Below are 22,381 nucleotides of genomic sequence, written 5' to 3' on the forward strand. Positions count from 1 at the left end.
AATTTACCCCAAAACTGTATGTTTTAGTATTTTGTATGTGGAATGTTTAAAATTTGATGACTGGGATATAAAATGCCTCCCAATTCTAGAATGACCCATATCTTCTCAATAAACATTTATTATCAAACAAATTTGCACGTAGTAAATACAATGGCCAAGATGGTTTTAGTGAGGCACCTTTCCTCTTAGTATGGCTGTCACAAATGGTCTTTTGTGCCTCAAAGATGATCTATTAAAGTAAAATATCTATTTAAATTCTACTTATGTACAATGTGTAGACAATCTGACAATGTTTAGTGGTATTTTGGGGTAGATAGAATGAAATTGTAGCAAATGTTGACTAAACAGGTCTACATTTACTTTCAGAGTCTTTTCAAGCGTGACAAATTGCAAACGCACCTCTTGGTATTTAGTTTCTAACTGACCTTTCTTTTAATTAGATGTATGCTTGGGGGTTTGCTGTTTTGTTTTGTTTTGTTTTTTCAACAGAATTGCAGGCATCATTATTCTGGAGTTTTCTCTCTTTCAGCGAAATCCATGAATTCCCTCAACAATTGACGAAGCTGAAGATGATTCATACAAACGTGGTCAGAGAATGCGATGTTTAATAACCACAGCTGTCAAAACAGCAGCCGTAAGGTGGAAGTATTCTCGTAAAACGCGTGAGAGCGGTTTGGAATCGCGCTTCCAGTGTGAAGTTGACACTTTGCCTACTGGTGCGCACGAGCCTGCAAGGCCTCTGCACGTGGGTGTGAGCGATCCCACGCGGCCATTTGACGCACAACAATATGCGTGATTCTTGCACTCATGTGCCCGGATGACGCAAATTCTTCTTCTACGCAGGTAGGATGAAATGGGATTATACTTCAGGTTGTTATAATAGCGCTAGCAATATTCTTTGGTTTGTTTACGCTAAGCAACCTAGCCATAGTTTAGTTTAAATTGATTTGATTAAATTGCGTCAAATAACCACAAAGCACAAACCCATTTGCAAGTCTCGTTTAAGTGCCCGTCAATGGGTCAAGTAATCCTCCTCTGCGTTTTAGGCGAGACAAAAAAAATGATGTTTAATCTGTCTTTTTAGAGGCAGATGCCCCTCAATGAAGGGCTAATCTCATTGCTTCCATTGATGCTCCTTTCCTGCGGGAGGTTTAATCCGTCACTGAAAGAGAATTCTGGCCATGCGATCAACCCAGCGGGACTAACGCCTCCATTCAGAGGTAGCAGATTGCACGGAAATTGTGCTTTTCAAGTAAGTTCCCTACCTGCTACATAACAACATCGTGCTGTCTACAGTTTCCCCAAACGTAACTTCAACTTGTGTTACACATGGAAACTTTCCAAACGGATTTTCAACGTACATAGACAGTATGCTGAAAAGCAGATTTCTAATGCGTTTGATGCATCTACAGCATATAAATATTTCATTTTTGAAGTGAACTACAGTAAATATACATTTGTATGATGGGCCTGTTTTAGTATGTTGAGAAATTCATGAATGGCTTCGCATTTTTTTTGTCAGCAGCTGCTCTCCATTCTTGTTGAATGCTTGAAGATGTGCTTGCTTGTACTCTTTTGTTTCCTGATGGTCAATATGGTTACCCCATTAAAGTGCGCATTGTGATGTTGATAAATGAGCTCACAACGCTCTTATCTTTGAAAACAAGTGACGGGCTGTTAACAGCCGTCCCAATGGCTTCCAGATTCAAATGTCTTTAATTGTTCAACATCAAAACAATCATAAGCTTGACTAGTGTCTGCAAATGTTGGAAGCCTTAAAAAGTCTGTTCGTCTGGTTGTTCATGTCCGTGTGCGCCGCAATTGGCTGGAAAACCAGTCCAGGGGCATCGGCATCTGATTTTTTAAATTGTATTTCTATAATTTCATGAATACAGGAAGGTTTGAGGTTATTAATTTCAGTATGGCTCTTTCAACATTTAGGGTTGCCAACTCAGAACTAGCACTAGTCTAATCTACACCAATTGTCTTTGAATATTTTTACCAGATGGACTTGCAGTAAGAAAGGAGGTCAGTGTTGTATAGCAAAGTTACATCCATGCTGTGTTATGCTCAATCATATGCAGGCAGCTACTACGGTATAATAACCTAAATTTTATTCATATTTTTTTTGTGATGCATCTCACACCATCATGTTTAAAATAACATTTTATTGGTCGCTTTACGACACTGAAATCACAAGCTGTATACCGTAGGCATGGTCAAATATTATACCAAAAATGAGACCTGATTTTTGTTTTATGATCCTTATCATTAAATGATGGTTCTTTTACCCGAGGCCCCAAGAGGCTCTCTAAATACACCTCTGTGGAAAAAATTTCAGCTCACACTTAATTTTGGGGGTCTTTTTTTTTAGTATTTAGATTAATTTCTGTTCATATTTTGAATTGGCAAAGGAAAACAAAGAACAATGGAATGACAATGTGAAATGAGCAGCACCAGTATGTTTTGAGTTGGAAATCATCATGTCACTTTATCTGATTCACAATATGGCATATTGACACTCTGCGGGAGAAGTGGCCTTGCGCTTTCAAACAGAACGGAATAATCCAATTGTGTTTGTAGATTGGGTGCAGTCTGGATTGGTGGTGGACATTGTGTCAACAGGCCACTCTTGTGACCTTCTACATGTAAAAACCAACCCAACACTTCATCAGCATGTCAATCGCGATGTCCCAATGTGCATCAAGTACGTGTGAAGTACTATGCTCTTTGTACAATTTCCTTTTTAAATTGGATGACCAATTGACTGCGGAAGCAACTGGACACTGGTTTAAAAAAAGAAAATGAAAAGTAGAAAAAAAAGAAAAATAATGTAAATAAATGTAAGCAAAACCCTGGAAATCAAGTGTACACCCGATTGCATTTTTACACAGTCTACTGCAGGGAACATCAACATGACAGTAAGGACCACATGCACAGGGATTAGGCCTGTTTTTGAAAAAGCCCACCAGTTAAGGGACATTGTGATTTCCTAGGATTGTTCAGATCAATTGAAATGTAAACATTTGCAGAAATGTATAGTAATAAAGTGTTGTGCATTGATATATATCCATTTCTTCTCTTACATTTTTCAAATCATTGTTGATCACTATCAGAAAAATCAACAAACATATCTAGTTGTAGATTTTTTAGTATATATAATTTCAGGAGTGTGTACCAAACTGGTAACTCTTCATATTAATCAGTACCCAAGGAGTGATCCCATTTTCTAAAAAAAAGAAAAAAAAAAAAAAAAAAAGCTCGCCTTGGTGGGCTTGGCATGCCACATATCAAAAATAGAATCAAAAATAGAAACCACTCTACTCCATGAGAAAATTCATCACTGGGGCCAAGGCCTCCACACAGGATCTGGACTCTGAGGGCAGGCTGTGGGTGAGGAAAAAAGCTTCCTGGTGTTACAGTACTGATACTCGGCCGCCTGGTTTGGGTAAGGACAGGAGATGCCTTCCTGGAGCTGGTGCTGGCTCAGATGAAGAGGATACGGAGAGTGGACGTGTGCGGCTGGACTCGCTTCTTGAGACCCTTGGTTGGTGCCCGCTTCATCACCGGCAATAAAATGTCTGATCCTTTGCAGACATGACCTCATGCCTTCCTGGTAGTTGTGCTGCTGCTGGGGGCCAATGGGTAGCTGGCCCTTGGATGACAAGACGGGCTTTATTGCACGTTGACCTCTTTCCTCCTTCCTGTTCAACTTCAAGAATTGCACCACACTCTCCAGGATTTCAGCCTTCTCCACTTTGGGGTTTGATAATTTCTAAAATGGAGAAGGTCCGAGTTAGAAACATTTGGAAAGTATGCGTGGGGCGGGTGTGGTGGGTGGAGGTGGGGCGGGGTCTTAGTTCTGAAGATATGTCTAAAATGTACAACAACATTGGTAAACACATTTCAAGATGATTTTCCTCTGAAGTTATACTTAAGAATCACTCCCCTAGTGGTTGTATTGACCTTGCATCTATACTCTTAGATCTTTTTTATTTTAAACACTTTTTTTCTACATTTTTACGTGAAATACATTTGATCAAGCCGCTATTAAAGTATAAACGCTACATAAAATACTTAACGTGATAATTTCAATAAAATCGAATTTATTTTTTGTTTTCTGAACACATGGGCCTACTGTGCTATTATATTTGAACTTCATGGTACTCACGAGATTAGCCTATCTTTGTGTGAAAAGTCCGAGAACCATTCAGCCAAATGCTTAAAGCAGCTATACAATATTTGAAATTTGAAAGTATATACTGAAACCGAGAACAGCATATACCTCATATAATTTTACTATACCTCATCGTGTGTGTTCTCCAGCATTAAAACCCTCAATGTCTCCAGACTGCGGTTGATGCGCTCCCGCCTGCGCTTCTCCATCACTGGTTTAGACACCTTAAAAAGAGAACAGTCATTTATCGCTAGAATCAGAAACACGCATTTTTCTTCTTCTACTCATTTTTGTATCAGCGGCTTACCCTCCTCATTCTGTGCCTGTGAGCCTGCGGAGAAGTTAAAGTTTTCATGCTGACTTGCACAAGTGTAGGTCAATCTGCAAACTGGATGTTCTGCACCTGGTTTGCAAATATGTGGACGTACCCGCCGCGCCCACAAGTACTCAAGAAAAGAAGAGAGCCCAATTACATTTACATTTAATCCTCTTTGACGCATGCGTGAACGCAAAGGCTACATCGCCCGGAATGTAATTCATATGTAAAATAAGTTCTTAAACTATAAAAGTTGTTGGGCTACGTGTACCGAATTGTGCAACTACATTGTGAAAGACGAGGTACTAAGAAATTAAATTAAACAATATGTAAATTAAATAAAAAATAAAAAAAAAACACGAAAAGACATTGAAATTAAATTTACAAAACGTAAACTGCCAATATCCAAGAAGACGCAATGAACGCATCACAACATCAGATGTAGACCCCACCCCCCGAATAGGGCATTCAACTTTTGCATTTGTGGACATCACAATTAGAATATGATAGGAAATTAAAAACAGGCTATGTAATCTATATTTGGCACTGTGTATGTAAACCATCACAGTTACATTCGCTATACAGTATGTATGAAAGAAAACTAATGACAATATGACACCGATTTAGCTGGTTGTATTTTTATTGGAAAAAAAAAGAGGAAAAAGAGCTTTGTAACCACGAACACACGCACTTCTGCAGCAGACCGGATTGCTCACTTCACACTCGAGCGCCTGTGCGTGTGTTGTTTGTTTTGCCTCTAGGAGTGTAGTTGGTAAACAGTAGCACGAGCACACTTGTGCACCACAACACGTGTCATGTGTTTTGATAAACGCCGGCACACAGTATACATAAAGCGTATCATTTATTTGCTCTATACAGTTAGTAACATGCATGCATGATGTCACTTGGGGCGGTGTGCTCACTGCATTTACGAGCGTCCTGATCCCCCAAATAGGCTCAAGTGTGGAGATAACAACTGCAATGATCGGATCATGGCTATCCCGCGGAGATTAAGCGTTCTTAAGATGCGCTGATACTTCCGTTTCAAATCAAAAAGGTCCGATTAGTGGAGGCCAGGACACCACGCCGGTAACCGTGGCAACGGCCAACAAGCAGTCATTCGGTCTTTCTGTCTACACAGACACTCACAACCAGTGGACTCAACTTAACACAGCAACAATGGGTGTATGAACCACAGTAAATAGACTATATTTGCACAAATTTATAAAGATATAGAAACCACAGTTTATTCCTTCCAAAGCCTGCATATAACATTGCAAAGACACACTTATGTTACTGCAATATATTGTATTTGTATACAATTTTGTGCCTACTGTCTGAGCAAATCTTTGAACTCAAAGCCATATTTGAATCTCTAAAATGGGAAATAGGCCATATCTGATAAAAATGTGTAAATTCGTGGGATGAATCCCTACAAATTGCTGATGACAATTTCAATGTGTACTTAAGCAAGACATAAAACCCTAATTTTATTATTATTTGAATCAATACATTTACCAAAAAAAATACGCTCTTTCATCAAAGTCCCTAAATCCTCTTCCTCACCCATCCAGTTATATATCCCACAATGCATGGCGGCAACATTATGTGCTGTTCCACCTGGTGGGGGTTGTCGTCACGGAATACGCTCTGAGTGGTCTTGTTTTTGGGTTTAAGACCTGTGCGTGCTCTTTTGAATTAGAGGACATGTTGAAATGGCATTTGTGGGCCAGATTTTAAAAATGTATTGAGCCACATGTGATTCACAAGCCTTACTTTGCCCACAATTGCTGTGTATGAAATAATTGCATTTGGCACTTTGGTTTAGATTGGCATATTTTTTTGCTTTGATTTATGACATGTAATGATAATAAAGTCGATTCTTATCTATGAAATAATGATTGGGTTAAAGTGTGGGGCACTTTACATAAAACCAATAACATGCCTGTTATGGAACTAATCACTTTTTTTTTTTTTTTTTTTTTACAAAAGTACACATTGGCACCAAATGGACCGTTTACTTCCAATATGGTGACTATTTCATGCAGTCACCCGACCAAAGTGTGCGAGTGAGTGGTGTGGTTGTGGGAACGTGTAGGGAAGGCAACAAGTGGTCGTCTGGCTTGTGAAGTGAAAACAGGAGGTATGAAGCTGACCCCCGAGCAGCACACTTGACACTCGGGTGTAATCATCATCCTCACACTTCATCATCATCTTCATCAGCGGACAAACGTGCCCGCCGCCCGTTCCCATGGAGACAAACTCCATATAGATAGTCCTCAAAATCGCGTTTAACGTCGTGTTAAACGTCTATGTCTGCGCGAACCCCCCGCACCTTAAAAAATAACATGCAAGAGGACACAAATAAATTCACTGATCCACACCGTCTAGCTCGCACTCGTTTGTCGGTGTTCATCACTTAATGCAAAGTACCAAAGTCTCACACATCATAAAAGCTGAGGAGTTTCTCACTTCGTTTCTGTTCCCACGAAAAAGAAAATCCTTTCCCAGCTTCACACGTTTCAGGGGACATCTGAGGGTGAATTCCACGCATGATTAAAACCCTTGATTTAATTTCTTCAATATGATCAAATTTTCATTTGTATTTATGTGTTGTGATGCCACTAATAAAGAATGCAGTAAATCATGCTTTAATCGTAAAAAAAAATCCAAGATCCACATTCAATCGTCTTCGATTTAGCACGTAATAAAATGTGAAAAAAAACGTATAAAATTCACATTCAATCGTTAATATTGTTATATATAGCCCAATTAAGCTTTCATTGTTGTGGGACATTATTTGAGTTATTTTTTCCCCAAGACTTGATATCAAACTATTTGTAAGTGTATTTTTGATTTTGTGAGGAGGAAGAAAAAAAAGTCTTACTCAAGTTTAAGGTGTGGTCTCAGACACCTGCCAGCCAATCAAAGGCGACCCATGGACGCCTATTTTAAGCACCCCTCTCTCCGTCATCGCGATGTTCCCCATTGCTTCAGCTCTCACTTTTGGACCAACATGACCAGGAACTTTGAGAAAACGCTCGAGGAGGATAACAAGAATAGAAAAAGGGTGAGGCTAACACGTGATCATTTGCTCAAATATATCTTCTAACGCGATTTACGCAAAAAGTCGCCACTAATGAAGAATACACGTTTTGATTTAAGGATAGTTTAATCTCGTCAGTCATTTTAAGTTACTGTAAGCAGAAATCGTGAGAGGTTCATGTCACACTTGAATCGTGGTTTTATTTTTCTTTCTTGAAATTCCCTTTCCCCCCACGTGATTGAAAAATCGTACACAGCAACATTGTTGTCAACATAAATAAGCCTGTATGCAATGTATATACTTGCACTATTCGAAAAAGGAAGCTCTTAATAATTACAATTCACTTTTAGAGTTTTATGGCAGCTTATGGTCACAACTATACAGATTTGGTATTAATTAAATTACAAATCAAAATACTAGAAACAGCCCAGGTATGATGCACAACAAGACAATCAAGAAACCCAATCATAAAATACTTCTACGCGAGTTTCTGAGGACAATCTAAGATGAGAATTGTAGTCTTTGTAAAGGCTCATAAAGTTTTATATTGATATAATTGGATTCAGTGCTGGCCCAAACATTTATGGCAGAGTTTGATTTGAGTAGGCTTCCTCCCATCACCTCAAGTCACCTCTGTTTGCCTGCTACTGGCACAGGTATATTTCATTTTTTTCAATATTTGACGTTTTCTTTAGTTTACTACGCCTCAGGATTGAACATGTTTAAGGTCATGTGCACAGTGTAGAAACGAGTTTGTCCATACAATGAAATGCTTACTTTGCTGTCTACACAAATGTCATAAAAAAAGAATAAGTGCCAAGTTGGGTCCAAAACAAGGTAAAAACAAGGTATAGCAAATACCTCAAGCAGGTCCTATTAGATATTAACGGTGATATTAAGTGTTGGTGAATGTTAATACATGCAGTGTCTATAGGGCTAATAAGGTTTTTCAGAAACTTCATATTTTGTTGGATTATGTCATTGATTTGTAAACCACTTTCACCATCTACTTATGTTGCTGTCAATACTTATCTATAGATTCTCAAACCAGCTGTGGAAAAGAAGAGAAGAGACCGGATAAACAACAGCCTTGCAGAGCTTAGAAATTTGTTGTTGGCTTATACAGCTGATCCGGTGAGTTGTCAGTATTCTTTAAAAAAAAAAAAAAAAAAATGTTGGCGGGAATTGTATTGAACATTATCACCAACAGCGCTTGCAGAATCCCAAAATCGAGAAAGCGGAAATTTTGGACTTGACTGTGGAATATCTTCACAAATGGACTGATGGCAAGAAATTGAGCAATGGTACTGTATAGCCACACAATGTGCTTCATCACCTAGGCCAGTGTTTCCCAACCTTTATTTAGCTCAGGTACATCATTTTAACCCATCTGAAAATTCTTTATGGCACACCTCTAAGCAAAAACGCAGATGACCAAATACGTACATCTTCTGCCATCTAGTGGAAGAGCATTTAATTTTTCCGCTTGTCGATATACATTGCTGACATCGATTGATGATTTACCATGGCAATGGTTTGGAATCGCTGATCTAGTCATGTTCATGTCAACCTTTGCAAGACCTAATGAGGGACCTAATCCCTCTGTCTCCATCAGATGCTCCCAGTGATGCGGTAAGTCTCAACCAGAGTGGCCCCCCTAGCTTTAGCATAGAGGGTGCGGGTTTTCAGCAGTGTGTGTGGCAAATGGCCAGCTACATGCACAAGATGCCGGCGTTGCAGCGAGCCGGCTTGATGGAGGGGCTGAAGCACCACGCGGAAAAGCAGCGGGCCAGACAGCCGCCGTTTTTAAACTCACTCTCGAGGCTGACGGAAGCGGCGTCATCGGAGGCCATTTGCACATCTGAGAGTCAAGACTCCTTCAACTCTCTGCTCCTGACGCATTCCCCGCCTCAGCCTCACGCTTGCTCCACTCCGCAGCACTCCCCCCCAACCTCCCCCTGGTTCTCTACATTTGCTTCCTCTTCTCCTCCTTTCCCATCGTTGTCCTGTCACTTCACCTTCCCCCCTAGCCTTTCACCTCCGTTGGCCAACACCTCTTTTTCCACACTCTCCCTCCACACTCTTCCTGCTCACGTGACTTCCTCATCGCCCACGTCTGCTCACCAAGCAGGTCCCACGGTCTTCCACTCCCCCTCGGTCACCTCCCAGAGGTCTTCGAGACACCCCGCGCAGTCACAGAAGTCCTCCGCGCTCACGTGGAGGCCCTGGTTCTGACGTGTGGTGCCCTCTAGTGATGGATGATGTAGCCCCATCATGCATGCAACGGACAGTGGATGTACATATGAAATGGCAACTATTTTAGAATTCTTTTGATAATAAACATTTTTTTTCCTCTTTCTTTGCAATTGTGTACTTTTGCTTTCAAACTGTGAGCGATGCAGTGGCCTTCAGAAAACATTACAATGTTTATAAGTGTGAACGTCATGTGTACAAAGGTATTCACTTTAGCTATTTTGAACAGTAAATATATATATTTGTAATAATAATAATAATAATAATCAACCATCATTATTACTCGTGCACAATTAATGCTCCTAAAAAAAACAACAACATTTTGCCACTTGCTGTTTACTGAAAATGACATCACATATATTCAGGGCTGAGATAACTACCAATCACGGTTCAGCTTACAAAGGTCACATGACCAACCCCAGAAAACAGCTGAGGCGTGATTGGCAGTTACTTGAGCCTGAATATATGTGATGTCATTTTCAGTAAACAGCAAATGGCAAAATGTTTTTGTCAGGGGCGTTAAGCTGCTGTGATGTCAGTTTTACTCCACAAGAGGCAAGATCCGTTTTTAAAGCTTTTAATATGAAAACATTAAATAAGACATTAAAAATAAATGTATTTTCTTACTGCTGATAATGGCAAAAGAAGTATCCCTTTGAATGTTTTATTATGGCGTGATAATTGTAAACTTGATCATTTAATTTCAGGAGAAAATTAGAAAAAAGGTCCTCTCCCTTTCTTTGTCCTTTTATGTAGGTCCTCTGCCCTAAGCATGCTTTTAACTATTTATTGATAACGAAAAAGGGTTGGACACATCAATAATGAAAATTAATATTCAGCAAATAAAAAATGGATTCATGCTAATTGCTGAAAAGTGACAATATCGGGGATACTAGCCATCTATTTCCATGGTATCAGGTCAACTCCACACCTACTGTCCGCCTCAAGCAGACATGAGAATTCGAATGCACTACATCAAAGTTATAGCACATTGTTGTGACGTTGTCTTAAAATAATAGTGAGTTCATCCGCCCAATCGAAACGTATTAATTTCTAAAACAAATTGACGTTTTGGGGAGGCGGTTCTGGAAAAATGGGCCGTACCCTTAAACGCGATTGGCTAAAATGAATGTCAGTCATTGTGTTGAGGCAAAACATACCCACCCAGCGTCCCCAGGAAGAGGAGAGCGGAGAGGACGAGGGTTTCAACTGCGCTCTAGAGAACAGGGAAATGAAGTTGTCACTCGGGCCAGCCATCTCTTTTAAACTAGGCAGCTAGCTAGTTAAGTGACAGCCGGTCAAAAGTAGCGAGTTAAACACTTAATTAGCACCGCTAGGATGGTCGTACGTCTCAGAATATTGTAGACGCATCTTGTTACGAGTCGAACATAAAGCTACTGAGCTGAGATAAGGTTACATTTACCTAACAGTGAAGAAAAGTAAAGTAGGAATAACTTGCTAGCCTGCTGAGCTAACTTTTAGCAGCCGATCTTTTTTCGACTTTCAAACCGCACCTCGCATTTGGTAGGTGAGTTTTGACGCTTGAGAATCTTTAATATGTGTTTGGTGGGTTGGTGTGTTTACTGTTCATGTGGGTTGCTCATTTTTTTTGCCACTAGGTCACAAGCTAGCGTAACATTGGTTAATAACATTACTGTAGCTTTGACATTTTGAATTGACACTGGCGTCAACTGTTTAACTTTTAAAGTTAGGAGGAAGTCGATGTTTTCACTTTGTTGGTGTTTCGATCTGCTCTTGTGCAGTTTGTTACCCAGTATGTATTTACCAGTTGAATAAGCTAAACAACTTGGCCTTGGCCTTGTTTCCTCAGGTGTGCGTTTGGCAGCCGTTACCTGATGTACATCACCGTTGTATTTCTTTTTTTGACAGGGCTTGGATCATCTCAGTCAACCATGCCTTTTCCTTTTGGAAAGTCTCAGAAGAGTCCAGCAGAAATAGTGAGGACTTTGAAAGAAAATGTCACATACATGGAAAAGTTGGACGCTGGGGAAAGTAAAAAGTGTGAGAAGGTGACTACTCAAACTTTTTCACTCGCAAATGAATGTGTGTTGATTTAACTGTGCGCTTCGCAGGTGGCAGAGGAGGCTTCCAAAAATCTTGCTTCTCTGAAGGAGGTACTTTGTGGGACAAGTGACAAAGAGCCTCAAACTGAGGCAGTGGCTCAGCTTGCACAGGAGCTGTACAACACCAATCTTCTCATTTCACTCATCGCAAATTTGCAAAGGATTGACTTTGAGGTGGGGAAAAAGGAACCCCGTCGCTTTATCTTATCCACAGAGAGCAATAAATCATCAACTATGTTGATGCCATTCATCGATATATATATATATATATATATATATATATATATTTTATAAATATATTTATTTTTTTTACACAGGGAAAGAAGGACGTGGTTCATTTGTTCAGTAATATTGTGCGGCGACAGATTGGTACACGCACTCCGACTGTGGAATATATCTCTACACACCAACAGATTCTCTTCATGTTGTTAAAAGGGTAAGTTCCTCTTGTTTTAGTTATATATAAAAATGGGTGTATGACTAAGATTTTTTTTTTTTCTGATGCGAGTGACATCGCATTCAAATTTGAAAGCTCCTCAGAATGTGTTCTGACAACGCCCAGAGAGCGAGCTTGAACTTGTTACATTTGCTTGTGTGCTAGACGTGTAAATAGACTGAATGATTGTCAATTGCGGATGTGCAGTTAATATTAAGTTAGTCAGCTGAGGCTACTGTCTGAGCAACGGGCTCAGTTGTTTGACCTAGATCAAATAATGCAATATAATGACTGCAATAACGTCTCCCTCCCGGAAGAGTTGTTTTATTTTAATGGCCACGTTGCTGTCCGTAATTTTTCGTAGCAATTTATTAAGAGGGGAATCTTTGTATGTATGATTTTGTATTGAATAATGTCGTTGGCATTTTCTTTTTCATTTGCTGTATCTTTACGATAGGGAAAATTTGAAGACAATTAGCTTCATGTGTTGCTCCTTTTAGCACATGCTGTTTCACAATATTAAAATGAAATAGACGGCTGTGTATTGTCCTGTAGAAATAAAATGACTACATGTGCTTGGAGCCGACTTTATGTTTGGACTTGACACACATTTGAAAGTGTGCTTTTCTTATCCTCTTAAATATCCTTTGATATTTTGTCAAACAATAATTTTGTATTGATCAAATTGTACCAAGGGTAGACACAAGTGTAGCCATTTTGTTTTCTATTGATCATTACTTATTCTTTAATATGCATGTATGGAACTATGCTGATGTAAAAGACCGAACCTGATTTGTCCTCCTGTACAGATACGAGAGCGCAGAAGTGGCTCTGAACTGTGGAATGATGCTGAGAGAGTGTCTTCGCCATGAGGCATTAGCTCGAACGATACTCTTCTCTGAAGAGTTCTACTGCTTCTTCGGATACGTGGAGCTCTCCACCTTCGACATAGCCTCAGATGCCTTTGCATCATTTAAGGTACGCTCCGGAAATTTGGATTTTGTATCCTGTCTGTTTAGCCTTGCCTTGTGTTCTTCTAACAATTTGATTTCCTCCTATTAGGATCTCCTCACAAGGCATAAGCTTATGTGTGCCGATTTCTTGGAGACCAATTATGACCGGGTAAAGCCGCAGATTTCCTCAATAGAAGCGATGTTGTGATTTGATTTAAACTTCCTTTTAAAATATCTTAGGTTTTCACAGAATATGAGAAGCTCCTGCAATCAGAAAATTATGTCACCAAACGCCAATCTTTAAAGGTACGGACCTTACAGCTTTTATAATACAGTATTTGAATTTACATTTAAGATTGGAAATGCATTTTCAGCTCCTGGGGGAACTTTTGCTGGATAGACACAACTTCACAGTGATGACAAAGTACATCAGCCGAGCAGAGAATTTGAAGCTAATGATGAACATGCTTAGAGATAACAGTCGCAACATCCAATTTGAAGCCTTTCATGTTTTCAAGGTGAGTGGTCACTTTACAAAATGTTTTGATGTCAGTGAAAGTTTCTTTAACTTAAATGAGAAATTCATTCAAAGAAGGCTTGATGCATTTTACTGCCTTTTGCCATATACATCAGAAAAAATGTCATGCCGATAGTAGCAACAATTGCTAATGCTCTGCATGACAGTAAAACATGCTGTAAATGTGGTGAGAAGGCCAACCTCAAAATGAACCTTAGTTTACCCAATATTAATATATGGACACAAATACCTTGGTATGTTTTTATTTTGAAGGTAATTTCAGCAGTTTGTTGCAGTGTAATAACTTAAATAGTCTGTTCTGCAACTGTTAGTCCTGACTCTCGATATAAGCAACACTGTTGTTTTAAAATCAATCGCCAATTCAGGGCCCTAACAAATGACCTAATTATGCTTACATTGATATACGGCTCCTGTTTCCAGGGTTTAGCGGTGGCTCGAGCTGAGTTATAGCTGTGTTTAGTATAAATTAGCCGTAAGTTAGCCGCACTTGAGTGTTCCATATAGGCTGGCATGATAGGATTTCATGACTCAGCACTCTTTTGACAAAGTTGCTGTTCCTACTGATCACATTTGAACACATCATGCTGATTCAAATGTGATTTTTCAGATGGCCAATTTGTCTCATGGCCAAGTATTTATGGGTAGAAATTTTGAGACAAAAGTAGTTTTCTGCTAAGCAATGTGTTATCTGGTCCCCTGCGTTTATAGAAAATGTACATTTTTTTTATTTTCATTGAAATACTTAATTGATTCAGATTTTCTCTAGGATACCCGAATACCAAAAGCAGTCACTAGATGCATCACTAGATCAGATGTAGAGGTATGGACATCTATTATCTGCTTAATCAAATGAAATTTTCCTTATTGAAACCGGCAGGTATTTGTTGCAAACCCCAACAAGACTCAGCCAGTGCTGGACATCCTGCTGAAGAACCAAACCAAGCTGGTGGAGTTCCTGAGCCACTTCCAGACAGACCGGTCAGAGGATGAGCAGTTTTGTGACGAGAAAAACTATTTGGTGAAGCAGATCCGGGACCTTAAGAAGCCCGCAGCCCCTGAGGAAGCCTGAGGCGGATGAAGCGCTCCAGAGGTGGTAGATGGATTAGTGGCGGCCAGCATCTAAAGACATGCTTCTTTAAGCTTTAGGGTTCATTACAAAATATAGGAACAAAGTCAAGATAACTTCCATCTCCTTTGTTAGCTTGTCGGATTTCCATACATCAACCTGCGTGGGCCCAGAACTCCTATATACACTCTAGTGCTTCTTGTTTGTTGAACACGTTTGTCTGTTCTCGTAATGTTGGACCTCAAACTGTTGCCCTCTTTTATTTTTGCCAGCACAGACCATAGAATGTCAACGTCACTCTGTAAGCAGTACGTTATTGGCAGAAACCGAAAAAGTGAGAGGAGCCTTCATTTTCCAATATGATCTATTTCAACCCCTCCCTTGACAGATCTGATTCATTGCCTTATTTGTTTTCTTTCACTCGAATATTTGAACAAGGACCAGACACACTTTTGGCATGTGGTCTATATTAATAACCAAGTTTGCACATTGTCATTCCTGGTGCCTAATACGTTCTTCTAAGGCCTTTTTCTGCATTTGGAGGTTAGCAACAAGATTACCGATGCGTTGGCAAGCACAGCAAGAGAAAATCAAAACGGAAGGGCAATTAATTGATTGCGAGGTAGTTTTAGCCGGCGCTCAGCCGGGCTCGTCTGTCTGAAATAGAAACAAGGCATCAGATAGTGCTGCGGGGTAGAAGCTATTCCCGCGCCATCAACACAATGTACCAATTGATCTCACTGGGGGGACCCTGTTCCACCATGGCATTGTCACGTACATAGTAGGAGGTCCACACTCAAAGTGAATACTGTTGCTCTAAAAATAAAGCCACAGAATTCTCAGAAGACAAACAAAAATGACAAATACTTAATATTATTTGGAATGTTATGGCAGGTCTGCATCTTCTGGTATCAGCCAGATGAGTTTAGGTTTGGGGCAAATTTGACAGGAATTCACTGAAAGGATATTTTGAGTCTTGAAATTGTATTATTGCTATTCCAACTTTAGTCCTGTATCATTTCAACTTCAATTTTGTTACATTTTCACTTGTGTATTACAAAAGTATTTTTCCCCAGTGTGGCCTTTACTCTCCTCATATATCCTCTTTGAAACAATGATTAACAAAATTACTTTGTGACTGATGGCAGGTAAAACGGAAATGCTTAAAATGGCATTAATCCACCATTATTCTTATTCTTATTCTATATTTTGCTCATTCGGGAAAAAAAAGTACATTGAACTCATTCAATTCCAAAGGCTTTTTTTAATATAAGTGCAGACATTTATTTAGGTGCTTATTTAGAGATTTTTATTTTATTTTTTTCAATTTTATGTTTTTCTAAATAAGATTCTAAAAACGGCTGGTACTTGAGTGGATTAATTCAAGCTGTAATCAGTTACTTGCTGTAATTAAGTACTAAAGTAATTGATTATTTTAATTACTAAAGTATAGACATTCATTCCCATGTACTTGCCCCTCCAAGGAAAGAACCCCCCCCACACACAAAAAAAACAAAAATAATACAAGTCCCTGGTATGAATTTCAGCTCGTAAAAATATGTCTTTGGGATTGAAGGGGTAAACATAAAAACTTTGTTTTGTTTTGTTTTTTTTGGGGGGGGGGGTCAAAATTTCACAGCACAACATTTTTCAGGGTTAAATAGCAGTGGTACTTTTTTATGTATATATACATAAATTATTGTAATACGTTTGTTCCACTGTGATGCCCTTTTGAGTGATCACTTAAGAGGGATTATTTTAGAATAATGAGTGGTGAAAATATTGAGTTCCTCATAGTCATAACTATTCGGTGTAATTGGTTTACTTGGATGAAATTATTAAGATTTCATGAGGAATTTTGTGTGCTGTCAAATACCTTAAAGGTTGAACTCCTTTTGTTTTTCCTGTTTTAACCTTTCAATTTCAGTGGCTTATAAGGCATTCAGTAAGTGATCTCTATACATGGTCAAACTTGAACAGGGGTTTTCTTTGCGGAAAACATTTGAAAAACTAGTTCATTGGGTGGTGCCGCATGCATGTTACTTCATAATGAATTACAGTGTGGGACTTTGTAATGAATGATGTTTTTTTTCTTAAAAAAAAAAAAAGATTGTGGCGGTCAAGCTCATTTCAATAGTGCAGCATTTTTAAACCAAAGCCTTTGTAATTGAGGGTCGTATTCAGTTCTGATATATTTATGTTTAGTATATAATTGCTATTAGCCCAAAGACACCTAAATGCAATATATTTGGCTTTAATGTCCATTTTACACATTAGTTATGTGTGTGTGTGTGTGTGTGTGTGTGTGTGTGTGTGTGGTACAAGTATCTCCCAACTCTAAGGGAGATCCTTGTATTATTTAGCACCTTCTTTATATTGTGCTAAAAAGCATTTCATCTTTATATCCTACCTCCAATCGTGACTAGATAGACCATAAATCACTGGCAATATAATGTCATTAAGGCTTTGATTGTTAGACAATAGAGCAAGAAAATAATTTACTGTATAGTCTTCCAATTTGGGAGTTGACTGTACTATATTCTGGTCAGATTTGATGCCTTACCCCTTTTTAGACTTAGTTTGTGTGAAGTTTCTGTACATACATTTGTATAAAGAGAAGTAAAGGCATTCATAAAATAAACTTTTTGGCGCTTTAATCGTATGTGATCTTCATTTTCAAATGTACAAAATTGCAGAGGTCGTGGGGGGAGGGGGGGTCTCCTAAAAGGATGATTTAAGGAGTGCAAAAGTTCCGCCTAACGCCAGTGTAAAATGTTCTAATTATTTCCAGCACCTGCTGGACAACACAAGTTAAACTTTCATTTCATGTTCATTCCAAAGGACTATTTAGATCTTTGTGAAGTAAGCAAGCATGAATCATGAATGAACATGCAAACCCCACACTTGTGCTTGAACTTCAGAACTGTGAGACAAAGTACATGCTAAATACTACTACTACACTGTTGCCATTTTAACATCCATTGCATAAATATCTCTGAAGTGCATTGGGCAATAACTTGGTGTATTTGCTAGTAAATTCAACGTGGATTTCACGTGAATAATCGTTGCTAGTGCCATATTCATTGCATAATGCAAACATGGGTGTCTGGCTCTCCCATGAGCTTGGTCGTTTTCCACGCTGCACAAACCGGCAACAAGCAGGACGAGAATGTAGGTCAAAGTTCGAACCTGGAAGAAGGCAAGTTAGGCAACGCCGGTTCCCACAATAATGAGAGGGGCGAAGGGGGAAGGGAAGGGGGTTGCACCGAGCTGCTAACGGCTCGTGGAGGGACAAGAAATAGTAGTGATGAACTTTTTTTTTTTTTTTTTTTTTTTGGTAAGGGGTTGGGGGTATTTGTGTGCAAATGAGGCGGGCTCTTGCAGACTGAGCAGAAGGGTATGTGGGGGCAGGGTTTACAAGGGTGAGAGGTCACAAGCCTCTCCTGGGCTTTTGCTTGAACCAGCACAGATCAATGCAGCCACATTGGCGGAATAAAACCTCTTCGCTCTGTTGTCCGGTATTGGGTTAGATATACCCGAGATTGCCAAGGTGGGTTTCCCCTCGTTTGTTTAGTGTGTTTTTAAGCGTTCTTTTAGTGGGGCTTTACACCCAAGGAGATTGCGTCGTAGGCGCGACCACCCCACCCCCACAAACAGGAAAAACTACTAGAAGATGCTCTCGCGATTTCATGCATGATAAAACGTTTTGTTTGTGCCAAAAAGGGTCGTGCAGGATGCAACATCTGCTCCCGAGGCTGAGTGGACTGGACCGGAGCGAGCTTCTCTGCACGCTGGATCAAGCTTGACTTCTTTCTTTTCCACCCTCGGTGCAACCAACTCAAGGTATGGTGCTCTTTCTTTCTCACGAGTTTCCCATTCATTGAAACCACCGTGGCCTTTCGGAGCATCGCTGCACACCAAAATAATGCGATTGCATTATTATTATTATTTTTTTTTTTTACACAGAAGAATAATGTTTTTATTTTTCAACTTAATTCTTGGGAAGCGTGTGTAGAAATATTTGTAGGCTACATTAAATTCAGTATGCATTTTGTGTAAAGTGATGCGTTATAGTTAGAAATAACGTCGCTGTTTGTTCCATAACAGAGTAAACTGATGTGATCGTCACTGAGAATTATTTTTTTAATTGAGCGTCGACACACTGATCACGAGGTGCAGTTGGCGCCACTTTGTAAAAAGCTGGACACATGATCTTCGATTCTCGAGCTTGTTACCCGGCTCTCAACTAACTTGTTGCTACTGCCGTTAAGAACGAGTATTTTACAATTAATATTAAGTTATTGATAACACATAATCGGATGAAATTCCACGCATTCTAGAGTAGAAGTCATCCACTGAGTACATCCGGGAAGTATTCACATCTCTTCACTTTCTTCTCATTTTATTTGACTGTTTGTTTAGTGGATAAAGATAGTTGTGTTAAGTTGATGGCAGCATAGAAAAAGAAGAAGCTGTAATTACTTTCAAAGGTCTACCAAAATATAGAGCAAAGGCTGTGACTGCGTTTATATATGAGATTTCTTTTTCCTTGTTAATACGTTTACAAGCATTAAACATATTTCATGAAGAAGATTGAAAGGAAACGTATTTCTTTTTTTGAGTTCTAACAAAACGTGCAAAAAGTGAAACACAATGAAAACTTTATGAATGCACTCTACTTCAATTGTAGATAATTGAATGCTAACATAACGTCCCGCTTTCAAAATATGCATTCAGTCAATGATACTTGTTTTTACAAGAGTGGGGTTGTCAAAGTCATTTTAGCTCAGAGGCCACATGGAGTAATATCTTTTCTCACAATTATTAACGTAGTTGGATAAGGTGGAGGGCGGACGTCATTTGGCTGTTAGCAGCAAGTGCCTGTTGCAGCTAACAGCAGCTCGTGTTCGCTGAGGTTGTTAAGGGATTATTTTCAATCAAAGAAGCTAGCAGACAGAACCACCGTCCGAGTCCATCTTTGTTCACACACAAGAAGATTATTCCAGAGTTGCAAGGCTGTGTCCGCTGGTTAGAGAACACAGAAAGGTATTTCGTTTGACTCGTTTTTTAATTGTGGTCTTTTGGCATATAGTATGTACTGTACACATAGCATAAACATCATACACTTGGTGAAACACGGATACTGCGCAACTTCAGGTATTTCTTAACTTCAGGCTATACATGTGACAATTATTCTCTACAATCTCGACAATCTTACAGATATGGACACAAGAAAATATGAAGGGTTTCCAAAACAGATTTATACTGTTTTGCTATAGTTTTTACATTGTTGCTAAAGTATTGGTAAGTTAGAAAACAACATAATTTGACTCCAAAATTGAGAGTGCCTCCTCTACATAGTGTAGGTGTGTCTTATATGGGGAATTATGATAACTTAAAAATGATTAGTGTCACTTAAGTCGATTTGTACCATGCGCCTGGTTCCAATTCTTAGCAAATAGCCATGGCAAATGTAAAAGCTAAATATATTGTTGTTTAAAAAAAAAAAAGTCACAACAACATCACAACAACGTCACAACAATATCAACGAGCACATCAAATGAACATCGTTTCTGGTTTTAAGTCATTACAAAACCCTGTAATGAGAGCAATTTTACAGGTTGTCTCGTTTAAAATGTGTTTGCTGTTTCAGAAAAAAAAAATCACTCCACCGTTTTTAATTCATGAATAAATTCCTAGTGTGTATCTTCTGTATGCGATGCAATAAACAGTTTTCTTTTTTTCATTCCCTTTTTAGACTGAGCTGGATCGGTCTTTCCTGCAATAAAACACAACAATCTCTTGTGGCAGCCTACAATGAGCTGAAGCCCTCCAGCTAAGGTGCATCTAGTGTAGTATAGTAAAATACTTGATTATCTACTGCCCTAGTTGCTCCTTCTGGCTGGAGAGCTTTATCTTTCTCAGTTTCACTGCAAGCAACGTGTGAGAGGGAGTGCTTCACTTTTACACCAATAACATGTCGGTTAACTACTAAATTGTAAATAGCATGCAAAAAAGAAAGTGTAGAGAAGTTTCCTACTCTGAAACAAATCATACCTCGAGGTCATGATGCAAGGAGTTAATGGTCCAAAAATAACCAGATATAAGTGTTCAGTATAATACAAACACAGAAGAAATGGAACATCCAGAAGCCATTTCAATTCTATCGTCATAAAACTAGCATATGAACTCATGAATTTTTATTAAGTATCATTGATAACAGCTATTGAAGCGATGAGGTAACCACTGAAACAAAAAACAAAACATTGTAATCAGCATTTTACTATAGCTGTAAAAAGTTAGCCACCGGGGTACATCTGCACTTGTATATTGATGAATATGTGAAAAATGTATTCTAACACCCGTTGCATTGTAGATGCTGGCTCTTTCCAACTTTGTTCTGCAAAAAAAAAAAAAAAGAAAAAGGCATATCGGCACTGTTAATCCTTTTGATGTTTGCTAACAAGTTTTGTGACTCACGTCACGTGACATCTTGCATGACATCCATTTGAACTGGTGAAATATTTCACACTACAACCTCAAAGGGGCCATAAAATGAAAAGTAAACTTTTTGGAGATTTTAACCATGATGTTTGATGTTGATTTCTCACCCTTAACACCCTCAAAGTGTTATTTTCCTTCCTTGATGCATTTTTGAGCATTCTTTGCTTATTCTGTGCCCTCACACCAACAACATTCATTTATTAGCTACATCGTTTTACTGTAGAAAATGTGTGTTTGAAAGCACACAGCCGGACAAACAACGTCAGTATTAAATAATTCACCCGCGGGCGGAACTATTGTTATGCAAATTGGTTTCCCATGTGCTTTGATAGGAGTACCGCATGTTAGTAAGAGTGGTGTATTGATGACGTTTTGCATTTTGATACAGTAAAACGCCTGTTGTTGGCATATTGGGGTGAGTGCTCAAGATGATGGATGGATTCATGTGTCGTGGCCTGCCGGCATCGAACGATGTCATGAAGGGGGCGAGGCAGCCACACGGTAAAAAGTGCAGTCCCTGCAAACAAGGCGTTTTACTTCCTGGTTAGAAATATCGGTGCCATAAACTCATATTGAATTCGAAATTCAATCACCAATGTGCCAAATGTAATTTACATGCACATATTACACTGTGGAAAGTATAAAATAGCATGCTAAAGTTCCTCAGGATTTTTGAGTTGCCTTGAGTGGTTTCGCTGTAGATGAGAGAGACACACACACAAAAAACTTCATTTGCAATATTTCTGTGCATAATTTAAGTCATTGACTTGGCTGTTCCAAAGTGCTCACAGTGCAGGTAGTGTACACTTGACCTACTGCAGTTTGTGCACTTCAGGTGTTGCCGGTCACTTGGCCATCCACCATCATATGGTACATAGCGTAATTGTGTGGACTTATGGGCTGACGGTGAGTTTTGTTGGTTTGCTTCCAGCTTCTGTCACTTTCTGCTGTGCAAATCCATGCAAAGCTCTCGGTTCGTCCCACTGAACCCACCGAAGAGGTCCCTCG

General features: G+C 39.2%; 3 protein-coding genes across 6 annotated transcripts; 2 read left to right on the forward strand and 1 right to left on the reverse strand.

Moving 5' to 3' along the window:
* The first annotated feature begins 603 nt into the window (after positions 1-603).
* Positions 604-9,827, forward strand: LOC148413585 (hairy/enhancer-of-split related with YRPW motif protein 1-like). 3 transcript variants are annotated; one of them, XM_088431779.1, is made up of 5 exons: positions 604-843; positions 1,085-1,252; positions 8,578-8,673; positions 8,750-8,843; positions 9,155-9,827. In XM_088431779.1, exons 1-5 carry the CDS (start codon positions 808-810, stop codon positions 9,772-9,774), a joined length of 1,014 nt encoding a protein of 337 aa, XP_088287905.1. In that variant the 5' UTR covers positions 604-807; the 3' UTR covers positions 9,775-9,827. The 3 variants fall into 3 exon arrangements, 2 of the variants coding, with proteins under 2 accessions (XP_088287905.1, XP_088287907.1); XM_088431781.1 differs by lacking the exons at positions 604-843; positions 1,085-1,252 and adding an exon at positions 7,384-7,563; XR_015867641.1 differs by lacking the exons at positions 604-843; positions 8,578-8,673; positions 8,750-8,843; positions 9,155-9,827 and adding an exon at positions 2,584-3,051 and having other exon boundaries at positions 1,114-1,252.
* On the reverse strand, positions 3,341-4,607 carry her5 (hairy-related 5). Its single transcript, XM_088431845.1, has 3 exons — positions 4,485-4,607; positions 4,306-4,401; positions 3,341-3,775 (listed from the first exon to the last, which is right to left on the reverse strand). The coding sequence occupies exons 1-3, from the start codon at positions 4,530-4,532 to the stop codon at positions 3,341-3,343; spliced, it is 579 nt and encodes a 192-aa protein (XP_088287971.1). The 5' UTR covers positions 4,533-4,607.
* Positions 9,828-10,985: 1,158 nt separating the features above from the next.
* Positions 10,986-17,526, forward strand: cab39l1 (calcium binding protein 39, like 1). 2 transcript variants are annotated; one of them, XM_088432172.1, is made up of 9 exons: positions 10,986-11,320; positions 11,683-11,822; positions 11,886-12,050; positions 12,194-12,312; positions 13,122-13,290; positions 13,375-13,434; positions 13,506-13,571; positions 13,640-13,783; positions 14,681-17,526. In XM_088432172.1, the coding sequence occupies exons 2-9, from the start codon at positions 11,706-11,708 to the stop codon at positions 14,870-14,872; spliced, it is 1,032 nt and encodes a 343-aa protein (XP_088288298.1). In that variant the 5' UTR covers positions 10,986-11,320; positions 11,683-11,705; the 3' UTR covers positions 14,873-17,526. The 2 variants fall into 2 exon arrangements, with proteins under 2 accessions (XP_088288298.1, XP_088288299.1); XM_088432173.1 differs by having other exon boundaries at positions 10,986-11,316.
* The last annotated feature ends 4,855 nt before the right edge of the window (positions 17,527-22,381 follow it).

Source organism: Hippichthys cyanospilos, chromosome 13 (assembly GCF_059441005.1).
Source record: "Hippichthys cyanospilos isolate Australia breed blue-spotted pipefish chromosome 13, RoL_Hcya_1.0, whole genome shotgun sequence".
In the NCBI taxonomy this organism is placed as follows: Eukaryota; Metazoa; Chordata; class Actinopteri; order Syngnathiformes; family Syngnathidae; genus Hippichthys; species Hippichthys cyanospilos.